Here is a 16,676-nt window from a genome sequence, read left to right on the forward strand (position 1 = left end):
CCGATATAATTATTTAAATGTTTTATCCATCCATATCTGTTTATACTTTATTGATATTCAGATACAATGAGTCCCTGACTACCTCCGGAGGTGGCCAGGAAGATCTGATATTTTAATCGTCTACACCAGTCTAAAAATGTAGGCACAATCCGAATGTGGACAAGATCAGGACAAAATATGCATGTTAGAACCACGTATAAACAGGGCTTAAAAAGGTCATTTGGCTGTCCCCATAGGAGAACCCATTGAAGAACCCTTTGGGTTCCAGGTAGAACCCTTTCCACAGTGTTCTACATGGAACACAAATAGTTCTATCTGTAACCAAAAAGGGTTCTCCTACTGGGACAGCCAAAGAACTCTTTTGAAACCCTTTTATCTAAGAGTGTAGGGGAGGGATGGCATCAGATGGCATGGAGTAACAGAGAAAGACTCCAAGCAGTGTGGAGCTGGTTGATTTAGGCCTCAGACTTGTTCAGAAGCTGCAAACTGATAGAGAGACTGAGGAAATGTTTACCCAAAACTGGTGACTGATGTTTTACTGAGGTCAAAGGGCAAGGTTTGGGGTTAAGTTTATGTAATTACGTAACGATTGCTTTTGTGTGTTTTGTTTCATCTTACTTATTTGACCTCCGATCGCAGACCTCAAGTCATATTGATTTGCTGCGTGGTTAATATGTTGCATCTGTATACAGTGCCACATGGGAGTGTGGATGGTTCCTGTGGTCTTTATAATTACTCAGTGCATAGTTGTTGCATTGGATATGTCATAGTCATTATCCATTATGAAACATGAGAAAGGTCCTGTGACATGATTGTCCAAAACACAGGTTCCTAATTATGAAAAATGAGAAAGCAATTAGCATTCATATTTATTCATATCCTTTCAGATCAAGCTGTGTATGTGAGATAACACGTTCTGCCAGATGTGCTTCCTCTTCGGGCTTGAAGTTGGAACAGATACCGCTGTCTGCAAGTAGACACCCGCTGGGCACAGACGTCAGTTCAACGTCTAGTTTTGATTTACATATGGTTGAGTTGTCAACAAATGTGAATTCAACTTGAAATCAGCAAAACATTTCACTATATCATTGGATTTAGATTCAAATATAAAATTATTTAAAATGACTTTTTTCCAAATCCAATCAGTTTCTCACATTGATTCAACATGAAATGACATGAAAACAATGTTGATTCAACCAGTTTGTGACCAGTGGGCAGCACTAGAAAACAAGAGAATACAACTGTATGGATGCTTCGTCTGTAGAAGTCTTGCAAACTCAGCATAATTTAGGAAAAAAATGTATCATAATAAAACCATTCATGCATTAAAAAGATCCCTGGTTCAACCCTAATTCATGGCTCATAGACCCAACGTCACAGCAATCTATTCTGCACAGTTTGTTATTTACCCAAAGTCACTGTACAAATAAATCATTAACTGACGAGACTGGCTTCAATGTGTTGGCAAAGTAGGCATGGCCAGGGTAACTTAACATATGCCAACGGAATCAATAGATTCTGTAGAGTAGCAGTTTGATGATTTATGGTTCTGTATGACTCATCAGGCAACTTTGTCACGATGAAAATATATTCTGCATACACCCTATTGTGGGAAAAGATGGTATAACAAAGCCAGAAGATGCTGATCAATGATAAACAAACAAACCTCTTTTGTTGAAAAACTCAGGTGGTTGAAACATGTCGCAGAGTAAGACAATTATCTTATTGACTGATGGGGAACGTTTTTTTAAAGTGTAGTGCATTTATCTTCAACATTGCTAAAATGTATCAGAACATTTCACCCCTCTGAACACATCCATGGTGTTGCACCTGTATCTACAGCACAGGAGGTTGGTTTCACCTTAATTGGGGAGGACGGACTCGTGGTAATGGCTGGATTGGAATGGTATTAAATCCATCATTAAATCCATCATGGTTTCCATGTGTTTGATGCCATTCCATTCCAGACATTATTATGAGCTGTCCTCCCCTCCGCAGCCTCCACTGATCAACAGAATCAACAGTGGAATGCTGGTTCCCATTCTGGATTCTAAGAGAGATTCTCATAGCTCACTATATTGGGAAGGCACAATGGTGTGAGCTAGTCTAACCGCTTCCATTGACAACACAGAGTCAACTTAAAACCCTTTGAGTACAGTGATGTTGTACCCACAGCAACTATTAAAACATTCCCAAACCAGAAACCGTGGATTGATGGCAGCATTCGCACGAAACTGAAAGCGCGAACCACTGCTTTTAACCAGGGCAAGGTGACCGGAAACATGACCGAATACAAACAGTGTAGCTATTCCCTCCGCAAGGCAATCAAACAAGTTAAGTGTCAGTATAGAGACAAACTAGAGTCGCAATTCAACGGCTCAGACACAAGAGGTATGTGGCAGGGTCTACAGTCAATCACGGATTACAAAAAAAAACCAGCCCTGTTGTGGACCAGGATGTCTTGCTCCCAGACAGAATAAACAACTTCTTTGCTCGCTTTGAGGACAATACAGTGCCACTGACACGGCCCGCCACCAAAATCTGCAGACTCTCCTTCACTGCAGCCGACTTGAGTAAAACATTTAAACGTGTTAACCCTCGCAAGGCTGCAGGCCCAGACGGCATCCACAGCCGCGTCTTCAGAGCATGCGCAGACCAGCTGGCTGGTGTGTTTACGGACATATTCAATCAATCCTTATACCAGTCTGCTGTTCCCACATGCTTCAAGAGGGCCAACATTGTTCCTGTTCCCAAGAAAGCTAAGGTAACTGAGCTAAACGACTACTGCCCCGTAGCACTCACTTCCGTCATCATGAAGTGCTTTGAGAGACTAGTCAAGGACCATATCACCTCCACCCTACCTGACACCCTAGACCCACTCCAATTTGCTTACCGCCCCAATAGGTCCACAGACGAGGCAATCGCAACCACACTGCACACTGTCCTAACCCATCTGGACAAGAGGAATACCTATGTGAGAATGCTGTTCATCGACTACAGCTCAGAATTTAACACCATAGTACCCTCCAAACTCGTCATCAAGCTCAAGACCCTGGGTCTCGACCCCGCCCTGTGCAACTGGGTACTGGACTTCCTGACGGGCCGCACCCAGGTGGTGAGGGTAGGTAACAACATCTCCACCGCGCTGATCCTCAACACTGGGGCCCCACAAGGGTGCATTCTGAGCCCTCTCCTGTACTCCCTGTTCACCTATGACTGTGTGGCCATGCACGCCTCCAACTCAATCATCAAGTTTGCAGACGACACTACAGTGGTAGGCTTGATTACCAACAACGACGAGACGGCCTACAGGGAGGAGGTGAGGGCCCTCGGAGTGTGGTGTCAGGAAAATAACCTCACACTCAACGTCAACAAAACATAGGAGATGATCGTGGACTTCAGGAAACATCGATGGGATAGTAGTGGAGAGGGTAGTAAGAGGGTAGTAAGTTTTAAGTTCCTCCGGCGTACACATCACGGACAAACTGAATTGGTCCACCCACACAGACAGCGTGGTGAAGAAGGCGCAGCAGCACCTCTTCAACCTCAGGAGGCTGAAGAAATACGGCTTGTCACCAAAAGCACTCACAAACTTTTACAGATGCACAATCGAGAGCATCTTGTCGGGCTGTATCACCGCCTGGTACGGCACCTGCTCCGCCCACAACCGTAAGGCTCTCCAGAGGGTAGTGAGGTCTGCACAACGCATCCCCGGGGGCAAACTACCTGCCCTCCAGGACACCTACACCACCCGATGTCACAGGAAGGCCATAAAGATCATTAAGGACAACAACCACCCGAGCCACTGCCTGTTCACCGCGCTATCATCCAGAAGGTGAGGTCAGTACAGGTGCATCAAACCAGGGACCGAGAGACTGAAAAACAGCTTCTATCTCAAGGCCATCAGACTGTTAACAGCCACCACTAACATTGAGTGGCTGCTGCAACTTGAGTGGCTGACTCAACTCCAGGCACTTTAATAATGGAAAAATTGATGTAAAAAATGTATCACTAGCCACTTTATACAATGCCACTTAATATAATGTTTACATACCCTACATTACTCATCTCATATGTATATACTGTACTCGATACCATCTACTGCATCTTGCCTATGCCGTTCTGTACCATCACTCATTCATATAACTTTATGTACATATTCTTCATCCCTTTACACTTGTGTGTATAAGGTAGTTGTTGTGAAATTGTTAGGTTAGATTATTCGTTGGTTATTACTGCATTGTCGGAACTAGAAGCACAAGCATTTCACTACACTCGCATTAACATCTGCTAACCATGTGTTTGTGACAAATAACATTTGATTTGATATGACCTCCTGAAAACAGACCAGAGCCTATTGACATGTGTGTCCCAGAAAGCACAATGTTATTTTAACTACTGCACACACACTGTTGTGAATTGTGAATAAGTTGTGTTGGTGAGTGTCGTCTGACCAGTGTACCATTTCTCTCTGCTATAAATCGTCAAGTCTGTCACGTAACACCATAGTGTTATTTAGGCACAATGAGGGTGTCAGATGTCACAGTTAAAACAGGAAATAGAAGCGTTGTGGTTGTGTTGTTGGATATGTTGATGTTTAAGAAATGTAGGTACAGCTGAGTTACTTTCAGTGTGTCAAGTGGTCATGGGCGATGACTGGACCTTTTTTCATTTTGAAAAGGCCATACATCATTAATGTGATAGCAACATATAGGTGGAATGGGTCGCGGGTGGCACAATTAGCCATGCCATGGGGTTTGTGAATGTGTGTGTGAGAAAGTGGACCAGAGGATAAGGACATGTTATAATCCTGAAGTGGGTCTAATCCTGAATGCTGAATGGTTAAAACCGTGATAGAAAAGATGAAATCAAAAGAAAGACTGCGAGAGTGGGCGAGGGATAGAAACCAAGTTTCAGCATCTTATCAGTGGTTACTGGGTGAGAACAGCAGCCTGCTCTAAGCCTAACAGTACCTCTCTCTCTCTCTCTCTGTCTGTCTGTCTGTCTGTCTGTCTGTCTGTCTGTCTGTCTGTCTGTCTGTCTGTCTGTCTGTCTGTCTGTCTGTCTGTCTGTCTGTCTGTGCGTCAGGAGTTTTGACCAACTGAGCGTGAAAACAGAATACAGCACCACGACTGACAGGGATGCTACTTCCATGATCAGCTATGACATGTCAGCCTTCAGTCCCAACAAGTCCAGAAATAAGGTACGTCACTATATAGTAGACTACAATAGGAGTCCTCTGTTGTGTTGTGGAGAAGTCATCTGGAAATATCTGTTCTACATTTGCATTACTGTACTTTTAAACCCCACCCTCTTTACCTTCTGTGAGGCCAATCTAAAGTCTTTTAGGACAGACTCATCTAAGAGTAATGATGAAATGTGACTATACTATACATCGTAGCAAAACATACTGTACCATACATTTTTACCATAGTTCTGTTCTGCAAGTGTCAAAAGTATGTGTCAAAAGAGAGAACTTTCAGAGTGGATAGATTCATATGCAACACACTTGATATTGATCAAAACGATTACTAAACATAAAACGATTACTAAACATAATTTCAGTGACAGAATCTGTTCCTTTGCTTGGAGACATTTACTCCATACTACCGCTTGCCACTTCTTGCACTGAGCCTGGCTGTGCAGTCATATAGAAGGTGTGCAGAGGAGGGCAGTATTGACTCACTTTGCAGGGCCCTGAGTGGAAAAGAAGTAAGGTAAATCACAAACAAGTCCCTTCCTCACTCCTCGACCCTCCATTTGCACGATCAAGTGTTATTGAGGATGTAGGTGCTAATTAGACCCTTTGATATGCGAGATGTACATAAACAGTACAGCAGTTCAGATTCTTCAGACAGACCCCTCAGTAAAAGTTTGCGTCAGTTTATAGCTTTGTATTATGCAACATTTAGGTTTTGAATACCGATCTATATGATAATTTCTTCAATGCCTTGGGTTATTAAGATAAATGTAGACGCATTTATCAGAAGCCCCTTAAAGTTATATACAAATCATTAGGGTTGAAGGGTAAATTATATGCCCACCTACAGATGCAGTATCTTAATTTGACCTATATTGTCACAGCAAAATAATCCTGCAGTGACAGGATTTCTTCCTGTGTTATTCTCCATTGACACCTACTTGTCCAACATGTTGTCCAACATGTGCACTGTATATTATAGTTATTATTAATTATTATTATTAATGGGGTAGGATTCACTATCTATGTTCTATTGATATCAATCCAGCTTTCACAAATACGTAATTGAGTACATTAATCTGTTCAAGAAGAATGATGTTTTCCCTGGAAACTTGGTTACTGGTGTAGAAAGAATATGATCCTGTGTCTTTTATTTTATTCATTAAAATGAAGTATTTCTAAGCTAGGCATACAATTTGGAACATGAACTTGAACACAATAACCACTAAGTTTGTGCCTGTACCTGTCATGTGTTTCCTGAAAGGTCTGAGGCCATTTGGAAACAAAAGAACAATCAGCTCTGTTTCAACAGGATTTTTAATAGGTGAAAGTCCTGTAGAGATCCAGAGTCTGTTTCTACTACTGAAGGAAGGATGTGCACAGGTCCATATGAAACAAAAACAGCAGATCATTCAACTCGTGCCAGTTATAGGCACAAAAGGGCAAAAATGTACATCCTTTCGTGTGTCAGAGTTGGTCGAACCATTCACACTGTACACTGCTGAATCATGTAATAATTAGCAAATATTCGCAAATGTACATATTGTGTTTTTTCCTTGTCTCGGTCTTAACCACTGTATTATGATATTGATAAAGATGTCCCGGGGCTACTGACTTGCCCCAGTTTGATTGAGGGAAGAAGGGTGGAGATGTTAGTCAGACATCCGTGTCCATACATTCTCATTGGATAATTAGTTAATGTGTTTTTTTTTTAATGTGAAAGCTCTTTCACAATAGCCTTTATGCTGCACCTGTGATAGAAGTGGAATTATGCCCTGAAGCAATGTACCTTAGTTTGTTTGATACAAGTCTACTCAGGGCTAGACAGATATAGATACACATGGATATCGCTCACACACTGTCTCTCTGTCTGTCTGTAAAGTTAGACAGTTGACTTATTGTATTTGGCGGCGTTGACTTTTATTCCAGTTTAGTAATTGTATATTGTTATCTTCAACCAAGCAGCTTAGCAGGAAGCTATGAGCTGATAAACATTCACTTTTTGCACCTGATTTGCTATTGGTGCAGGATATGGTTATTATGCCGGGACTGTAAGGAAAATAAATCTACAGGCTAAAATCCAGCAAGTATCGCTAAAATGGTATGTAGCGGTTTTATTTTAAGTGTTTGTGTGTATTATCTTTAGTTATGATGTTCTGTATACTCTTCCAGCCTGTACTATAGTAGGAAACAGACAAACAGAGTGTGCTGGGCTTTTGTATGTATGCTACTGTGTGTACTATGTTTTTGTTTAGACAGCCTTTATGTGATGTGTATGTTTGTATTGATTCTATGGATCCTGGACTCCCTGGAGAACAGTGACTATCCTGGCTAAATAGACTATCCTGGCTAAATCAAGGAAAATAAATTAAATGACAGAATACAAAGTATACAGACAACAAAAGAACATTGGGACAGTCTTGTTCCATGCGCATATGGGCAGTGTGCGTCATGGCTGGGTAGAACTTTCTTTTCACTTTGACATTATAGAGTATTTTGTGCAGATCAATGACAAAAAAAAAATCACAATTAAATCTATTTCAATCCCACTTTGTAACACAACAAAATTTGAAAAAATCCAAGGGGGTGAATATTTATGATACCCACTGTCTAAATTGAATAAGACATGGACGTACATTGTTGTGTTTATTTCTAGGTATGGTAAGTAATCCAATAGATCTTATAGAAAACGAGTATTATTTGGTGATCCTCACATTCCTTGTTTGCCTCGTTGGTTCTCATTCGACCTGTCCGGCATTGGGATTCAAAACCTGTCGATACTGACTTGTGGGAAATGTTATTAGTCACATGCGCCGAATACAACAGGTGTTTCACCTTACAGTGAAATGCTTACTTACAAGCCCCTAACCAACAATGCAGTTTAAAAAAGTACAGATAAGAATACGAAATAAAAGTAACAAGTAATTAAAGAGCAGCAGTGAAATAACAATAGCGAGACTATATACAGGGGGGTACCGAGTGCACCGGTTAGTTGAGGTAATATGTACATGTAGGTAGAGTTATTAATGTGGCTATGCATAGATAATAACAACAGAGAGTAGCAGCGGTGTAAAAGAAGGGGGGGGGTCAAGGCAAATAGTCTGGGTATCCATTTGATTACATGTTCAGGAGTCTTATGGCTTGAGGGTAGAAGCTGTTTAGAAGCCTCTTGGACCGAGACTTGGCGCTCCAGTATCGCTTGCCGTGTGGTAGCAGAGAGAACAGTCTATGACTAGAGTGGCTAGAGTCTTTGAACATTTTTAGATTATTCCTCTGACACCGCCTGGTATAGACGTCCTGGATGGGAGGAAGCTTGTCCCCAGTGATGTACTGGGCCGTGTCGCACTACCCCTGTAGTGCCTTGCGGTCGGAGACCGAGCAGTTGCCACACCAAGCAGTGATGCAATCCGCCAGGATGCTCTCGGTGGTGCAGCTGTAGATCCTTTTGAGGATCTGAGGACCCACGGCAAATCTTTTCAGTCTCCTGAGGTCTGCCTAATGTTGTCAATACCATAGAATTAGCCATTAGAAAATTACTTTAATAGGATCTCTATGGTCATTGCCCAGGTGCTGTAGAAGCCTGATCATTTTCCTACCTGGCTGTTACCAGAGAGACATCTACACCAGTGTTTCCCAACTCTGGACAAGCACACCTGATTACTACTTGACTACTTGTCAACTAATCATCAAGTACTTGACAAGTTGAATCAGGTGGTTTTGTCCAGGGCTACAACAAAAATGTGTGCTGTTGGGGGGTACTTGAGGACCAAAGTTGGGAAACACTGATCTATACAATTCAGCTTGGCCTGTTTGATTTTGACAAGAATGCTATATACTATAGACTATCAGTAACATTTCAACTTACTACCTACAAATTTAACCCTAACACTAACCCTTATCCTAACCCTAAACTTAAGCCTTACCCTAACACTATCCCTAATCGTAACCCTTACCCTTATTCTAAACCTTGCCTTAACCGTAACCTTAGCAGGCAGTTGTTTATCAATAGATAGTCAGTTGATTATCAGATAATTTGTTGATAGTATGACCATCTGTATAGCATCTACATAAGAACTATCCAAATAAATTGTGATCAAATATTTACGGAATCTTAGAGGTAATAGTTGATGTTAAGGATTTAAGGTTATTGCGTTAATCAGAGAATTCATCTATTCTATGTAAATGTACTACATCATTGAGAACACCTCATATCAGGGCTCTCTAAAACCTGTTCCTGGAGCGCTACCCCCCTGTAAGTTTTCGTTCAAACCCCAGTTGTAACTAACCTGATTCAGATATTCAACCAGATAATTATTACAATCAGGCGTGCTAGATAAGGGTTGGAGCAAAAACCTACTGGACGGTGGCTCTCCAGGAATAGGGTTGGAGAACCCAGCTTTTTCAAGGACAAAAAGGGAGAGGGGAACTAACGTCTGTGGTTATTTGTACAACTGTGCCAAAAACAACAGGTGTGTCTGTTCTCCATCTGGGTATTTATCTTTCCATTTTTTTTCTCTGTCTCCTCCAAGAGCTCAGACAGAGTGTTGAACCGCATCGGCAGTTTTTTTTCCATAAAGAAGAAGAAGAGCCGGAGCGGTTCACTCTCAGCAGACTCAGAGGATGGATCCTGGCTTGGTCCTGGCTCTCCAGGCTCCCCCCAGTCCCCTGGTTCTCCTGTCTCCCCCCAGTCCCCTGGTTCTCCCGTCTCCCCTCAGTCCCCTGGTTCTCCTCTCTCCCCCCACCAACCTCCACAGGAAGACTGGCAAAGGACCCCCACCACCACCCGGAGAGAGGGGGAGGTAGTGGAAGCCGGAGCTGGGCCAGTGCAAGGAAGTTTGTCAGAGCTCCAGGAGGAGGGATCGGTGTTCAGTACCAGCTCCAGCCCTGGTACCTCCAGCCTAGCCTCTCTGGTGGTGGTGGACAGAGGGGACCTTTTGTTTGCAGGCAGCGACAGCAGCGGTCGTGGCAGCGTGAGGGAGGTGCAGGTGTGCAGGGCGAGCCGGGCCGAGGCAGAGGCAGACGGAGAGTCCGACAGGAATTCTTGGAATCTGACTCCCACGAACTCGTCCTCCTCCGGAGCAGACCAAGTCCCAGGGCTCAGCCCCACTGAGGACATAGTGGGAGAGGCGAGCAGGAGGCTGCAGGTACATCTGGAACAAACCACTGTGAAAGACAGAGAGGGGTCTGGAGGGGGCAGCCCAGTGGTCCAAAACACCCTCAGGTCGTTTGAGCTCTCCCAATCTCACCTTAAGGCTGACTTCACCTCTTTGGTCACAGAGTCTAAAAAGACCTCCCTGAAAACATCTGTTGGAGGGAAGGGGAGTTACCTGGTGGGAGTGACTGTAGGCTCTCAGTCACACACCCCGTCCTCCTCAGATCCCCAACCAGAGGGGGAGGAGGGGAAGGACAGCCCAGCCATGGGGAAGAAAAACAGGAGGAGGGCTCTGAAATCCACCAGCAGCAGCTCGACTGAAACAGCTCCCCCCACACAGACCACGTTACATGGGGGAGAGGAGGGGGCGACGCAGGACTCACCAGTGAAGCTACACAAAGCCTTGTGGGTGGAAACACACCTGGGAGAAGAGGAGGGGGAGAGGAAGGGGAAGAGGAAGAGTGTAAATTCGCATTCAGTCCTGGCCATACCTATGACTGTGGCCCCTGTGGAGTACCCTGATACTGCAGGTGTCCTGGCCATACCTATGACTGTGGCCCCTGTGGAGTACCCTGATACTGCAGGTGTCCTGGCCACTCTAACTCCTTCAGCAGTATCAGCAGCAGATGCCAGTGGCAGAGAGCCAAAGCCAAAGCTGTCTGTATCTACAGCGCCAGCCTCCAAGGAGTCCAAAACAACAAACAAAGCCCAGCCAGAGGCGAACAGTCTAGGCACAGACTCAGAGAGCAGCACCCCTCTAGAGTACCAGATGGCCCTGAGCAAAGAGGAAAAGTGCAGGAGTGTGAAACTGTCCCGCAGTGAGAAGCTTTTCCCTAAGAAGGTGTATGTGAGCCCTGAGCACAGTTTTGACGGGGACGAGCAGACAAAAACAGAGCTAGAAAATAATGACATCGCAGACTTGGCTTCAAAGATTCCTCAGAAGTCAGAGGTGAAACTGTGAGTATCTTTATTTTACATTTTCTTTGGTCTTTTTAAAGAGTGTTTTGATCCTAAAGTGAGAAAGAGAGATTGAGAGAGCGATTGAAAGATTGAGTGAGAGAAAGAAAAAAACACCTGAGCTGTGCCTATTTGTACCAGAGGAGAACAATAACAGCAGTTCTTAGTACAGCTGAAAAAGTCCTGCGTCATTAAAATGTCACATTACTTAATGTATACTTTACTTGGACTACATGATTACTGATCGTACTACTACAGGTCATCGACTATGCAACCATACTGTATCTTCCTATGTTATTGTCACAAAATAGTGTGCACTTTACAACCCAGTCAGTACACTACCTTACATTGTTAAGTCAGTTGTTCAAATGAACTGTTTTATTTCAATCAAAATGGAGCTTTACTCCATGTTTTATTTTCATCTTGAATGATGACTAATGACAGAAGCAACTAGTCACTTTGTTTGACTAAAGGGTTTAATGAGTAGACTCAGTACAAGGCTGACAAAAGTAAGGCACACCATTCTGATATCCACATATCTTTCAGGCATAGTAATGCCACAAGGCATGCTTTTTGTTGTATCATATTAATGTGATGTAGCCTGTTTTTTAGATTAAAATGCTTGGAATTCATCCATGGATTTATTGTTCTACTGATACCTGAGGAGATGTTCTGCACTGCTGGAAGTTTTAAGTGAGAGCAGTTGGTCAAGCTACTCAGTGCAGAAAGATTTATTTCAGGTTCACTTTGCACGTATTGCTAAAGGCTGTTTTTCCTTATCCGAATAACATGTTTATTTGGTTTTATAATGGTTGGTATAAATGAAGTACCCTATCAATGTAGTTACAACACCTGTTTGTGGTGACAAGTTTGTTCTGCACACTAAATTATTTTACCCTCCTGTCCTCAAAGTTAATCACACATTTTCTCTCTTCTCTAAACAGCTCGCCAAGCCCCCAAAAAGTTTATGTAGACCTCAAGGAACCAAACAATGACTGTATCATCACTGCTGGGGAGATAACCAAGGGTACAGACTCTGATCGAAGACAACATGACCCCATGGCTGTAGACAGTTCCCCAACGTCCCCAACCCCAGAGCTGGATGAGGCCTCTCCAACCACAACTATGCCAGGACGTAAAACACAGCCCAACACAGGAGGTTCAAGGGTTAGATGTCAGGGGACGACCCAGAACACCCCGTCTAAACCAGGTGACAAAGTAGGCAATGTAGCCAGTCGGTCAAAGTGCCCCCCTCCTCCGGTTGGACCCAAGTCCAAAGCTGTCCTGGGCATGGCTAAGGGAAAGGGTCTGAAAGATGGTGGAAAGGCAGGGATTTCTAGTGGGGCTCCATCACAAAGGACACCTAATGATGGCAGTGAGAAAACAAAGGTTATGTCACCTACGTTAAAGGATCAACCCACCGCAGGAAAAACAGAGGTCACCGACAGCCCCAAGTCGAAAATTCCCAAAAAGTCACAGACAGAAGCTGTATCAAAACCTCCACTGTCACCAGGCACAACCTCAGTGGTTGATGTTTCAGTGGCTGTGTTTTTACCTGTGCTTGGTTCCAAACCCCAGAAGACCCCTAAACCTAAACATTTAATGATTAAAACAGACAAAAAGCCTATCACCGAGGAGGTGAATGAAGTGGGTTCAGGGGGGAAACCAACTCCAGGGCCTGTTACGCCAGAAGAGGCATCACCTACTAAAGTACCAGTCATGTCACCTGTGAACTCAGATAAGGTAAACCTATCCAATGGGATGGAAAAAGACCCTGAGGACAACAACACTGACATAGCCAAAACAAGTGAACCCAAAGATGTCAAAAAGCAGGCTCCCACACGCCCAGACAGCACCAACAGCAGCATGATACCAAAGAGCCGGTTACCCAAAGCCCCTAACTCTTTGTCTCTGGTCAGAAAGATGAAAGACGGCAAACTCCAAACCATCGACACAGGGAGTAAAACTACCAAGACCACTGAGAGAGCATCAGTTGTCAATAGTAGGCCTTCCACACCAACCAGCCCAAAGCAGCAGGAGCTTCCCAGCCCAGAGGAAATGCCCCCAGATGAGACAATGACCACTGAACCTGAGAAGGGTAAGACAAACTTCTCATGGATTTTGAACATGGGATATTGATAAGATTCTGTCTGCTTATTCATAGCCCCTGTCTAGCTAACACATTTTAGTTATGTGTTTAGTGGTGGTAATGTTTCAAAATTATCCAATGGTTTAATTTCTTTGATGGACAAGAGGAATTGTAAATGTCACATATTTAAGAGAAAGGGATAGCTCTCATTTTGCAATGCATTATGAAAACTAACCAACAAACTGCTATACTAACTGTCTGACTATTGTATCACCAACAGGAAGCAAGCTGCCCTGCCCTTTGCAAACAAACCTGCCCCAACAGGCCTCCAATAAGAGCACCCCCCGTGTTGACGGGGACACACCCACCCCTCCCTCACTGTTACCAACCAAGCCAGAGAAACCCGCCTCCCTTGGACTTAAGAAGAAGAGTAACATCACATCTCCCACCATGGACATGACTGCTGATGATTCTGGGAAGACTTCACCACTGAGTTTGAAAAGTCCAGTGAAAGATCCAAGTGATTCTGTGACTGTGGCTAGCAAGCGTGCAATGTTCCGTCAGGTAACTCCCCCGAAAGGCAAGCCCAGCAAGCCCCTCAAGAAATATGAGCAAACTATGAACTCTGAAACACAATCTAAATCCATACAAGATCATGTGTCACTGGTCACAGATGACTCTCAAATAGATGATCAACAAACCACACCAGCAACACACCAGCAACTGTTTGTAAATGATCAAACAGATGAACCAGCAGTCACTGGAACAAATAAATCACTAGAGGACAGGAGCAGTAGTAGTACACCTGAAACAAAAATGGATAAAATATCTGAAAATGGACAAAAAAAATCGATATCAGTCAAAACTACCTGTATTACAAAGGAACAACAAACCAAACCATACGCAGATCTCTCATCCGAGACAGAGAGTGACCACAACTATGTGGAAGCCTTAACCAATACACCACTGCAGCAGATGGGTCCTGTAAGCCCAGGTGTAGTCCTGGAGAAACGCCCAACTGAACCAAGCCTCATTGTGTCTGCCTCAAGCACACCTACCCATGAGGAAGTAATATATACATCAACCAAGCCTGAATTGACTGACCACATTCATACTGACACTGAGGACCAAGCTAATCAGAAAAGTGATGAGTACAATGAAAATACTTCTACAGCTTCAGAGAAGCTCATACTTAGTGCTGGGGAAGGGATATCCAATACGAATCAGCCTGTGGAACATGGCCTGGATGTAGCAAAGGATAGCTCACCCAAAAACGCCTCCACTGTGGTTGAAAGAAGAGAGAGTCAAGATACGGCAACACAGTCACCCATCTTTGGATCAGAGGAAAAATCGAAGAAACTAGCTAATGCTCAAACCCCCGATATAGTACCTATTCGTAATGGCATAGTTTCTGATATATCCATAGTGTCTGGGAAAGAGACTGAAGTACAGAAGGGGGGAGAGCCAGTGAAGGTCTCCGACATCATAACAGAGCCTGCGATTGTTCTGAAACCAATTAAAAATGGTGAGGTCCAACTGAACAAAGAGCTTCCTTCACTGACACAGAATTTGGCAGATGCACATAGCGGGCCACACAAAGAAAACAAAGAGGACAAACTGGGTGAGGCGGCAACTAAGAGCACAGTTACTAAGATGGATGCCAAACAGGAATCAAAGACCATAACTACAAAAGATCAGAAGGAGAAAGTGACAAAACAAGAAGAAAGACCCAGCGAAGGAGCGACTAAGATATTAGACACAAAACAGGACTCAAAATCCATAAGAACAAAAGCTCAGGAGAAGGTCTTGCTCCTCAAAGAACCCCCTAAAACGACAAAAGCAAACCCCAAGGCTGAGCTGCCTCTTCAGCTGCCAACTCCTCTGAAGCTCCCCTCTCCCTCTAAACCTCTCCCTCTGAAACAGGAATCTCCGTCCAGCTGGCTGAACGTGGAGCGCGGCTCAAAACAGGAGCAGAAGAGGGAGACCAAGAGAAGGCTAGACTGTTCAGCCAGCGAGGATGAGAGTCTGGCTGAGATTGACAACGTGGATGACTTCATCAGGAGCATTAAGGAACTGGGCACCCCCTTTCCCCTGCCCCCCAAGAGGCACCATGACCATGCCAAGACCTCCTCGCCCCCCTTTGCCCTGCCCGCCATCAAGGAGGACCGCTTCGAGAAGCCTTTTGACGCTGATGGCTTCCAGTTTGGCCTGAAAAAGAGGACCAAGGATGAAGAAACCCCGGCCATGTTGATAAAGAAACAGGCCAGGGAGGAGAAGACACAGCCAAGAAGGGCTAATGCAGAGGACAGCCTTCTCTTCAAAGCCCTCCAGTCTCCATCTAGAGCCCGGAGAAAACCAGGGTGTCAAACAGATGGGAAAGATGAGGAGGTGAACATTAAAGTAGAGGGGAAGAGGGAAGTAGAGAAGAAAGAGGAGCAAGGGGAAGAAACCGGTCAGCTCACGTCACGGCTAGGAAGGATGTCCCTGCTCTCCAACCTATTGAGCTCCCCCAGGACTTCCAGAAGGAACAAAGGGGATCCTTCCTCCTCAGTCTCTAATGGTGCTCCTCCCTCTCCTACCACCCAGGGCACAGTGCCAGAAAGGGCGGGTTGGAGAAGTATGAATCCGGGCCTGAGTATGGGTGTGGTTGCAACTGGTGAGTCAATAATCAGTCCTTCCTCACCTACTCCTCTCCCCTTGTTCACTGAGCTAAAGCTGCCAGATCCCCTGGAGCAGTATCTCAGGACAGACAAAGGATCCTCACAGAGTAGTGCTACACAGAGTACAATGGCTAGCCCTATAATGGGCTTAGGTCACGGTACTGGACTAAAGGGACTTACCTTAGGACTTCATCCAGCCACCAACCACATCCCACAGGCCCCTCTGAATGGTCTTCCTGCAGCCAACCCTAAGGTAAGAGTCTCAGACAAGACTGCATGAAGCCAACTGACAGTTTGGGGTTTTGCATCATTACTGTACTGTATGTATCTATGTTATTTTATTTATCCATCTAAAATCTCTATTGACGGGTACTTTGTACTAGATTGAGAAATACGTTGTTTTTTTTCCATAGAGACTAAAATTGCATGATTGAGACATATCTATGGTTGTCTCTACCTGCCCGAGTCTCTCATATTCTCTCAGTACTGCTTTACTTCTGGAAACAGAGGATTCAGTTTTACAACTAAATGAGTTCTGACCTGCAGGGCATTGTTTAATGGGCTGAGCAGATACTTCAGATCCTGTTCACTTTGTACAGGCATCTAAAGTATCTCCAT

At 44.2% G+C, this 16,676-nt stretch overlaps 1 protein-coding gene across 2 annotated transcripts in view; it reads left to right on the plus strand.

The window, feature by feature from the left end:
- The window catches only part of LOC115146347 (beta/gamma crystallin domain-containing protein 1-like), a 59,847-nt gene that overhangs the window by 17,816 nt on the left and 25,355 nt on the right, over positions 1 to 16,676 (plus strand). Inside the window, exons 2-5 of one of the 2 annotated variants that reach the window (XM_029688374.2) lie at positions 5,089 to 5,203; positions 9,730 to 11,309; positions 12,254 to 13,407; positions 13,679 to 16,311. In XM_029688374.2, coding sequence (XP_029544234.2) covers positions 5,089 to 5,203; positions 9,730 to 11,309; positions 12,254 to 13,407; positions 13,679 to 16,311 — 5,482 coding nt within the window. Of the gene's footprint in view, positions 1 to 5,088; positions 5,204 to 7,052; positions 7,302 to 9,729; positions 11,310 to 12,253; positions 13,408 to 13,678; positions 16,312 to 16,676 lie in introns of those variants that run through there. The other variant, XM_029688375.2, reaches the window with a different exon arrangement.

The sequence above is a fragment of the Oncorhynchus nerka genome, linkage group LG18 (genome assembly GCF_034236695.1).
Source record: "Oncorhynchus nerka isolate Pitt River linkage group LG18, Oner_Uvic_2.0, whole genome shotgun sequence".
Taxonomy (NCBI): Eukaryota; Metazoa; Chordata; class Actinopteri; order Salmoniformes; family Salmonidae; genus Oncorhynchus; species Oncorhynchus nerka.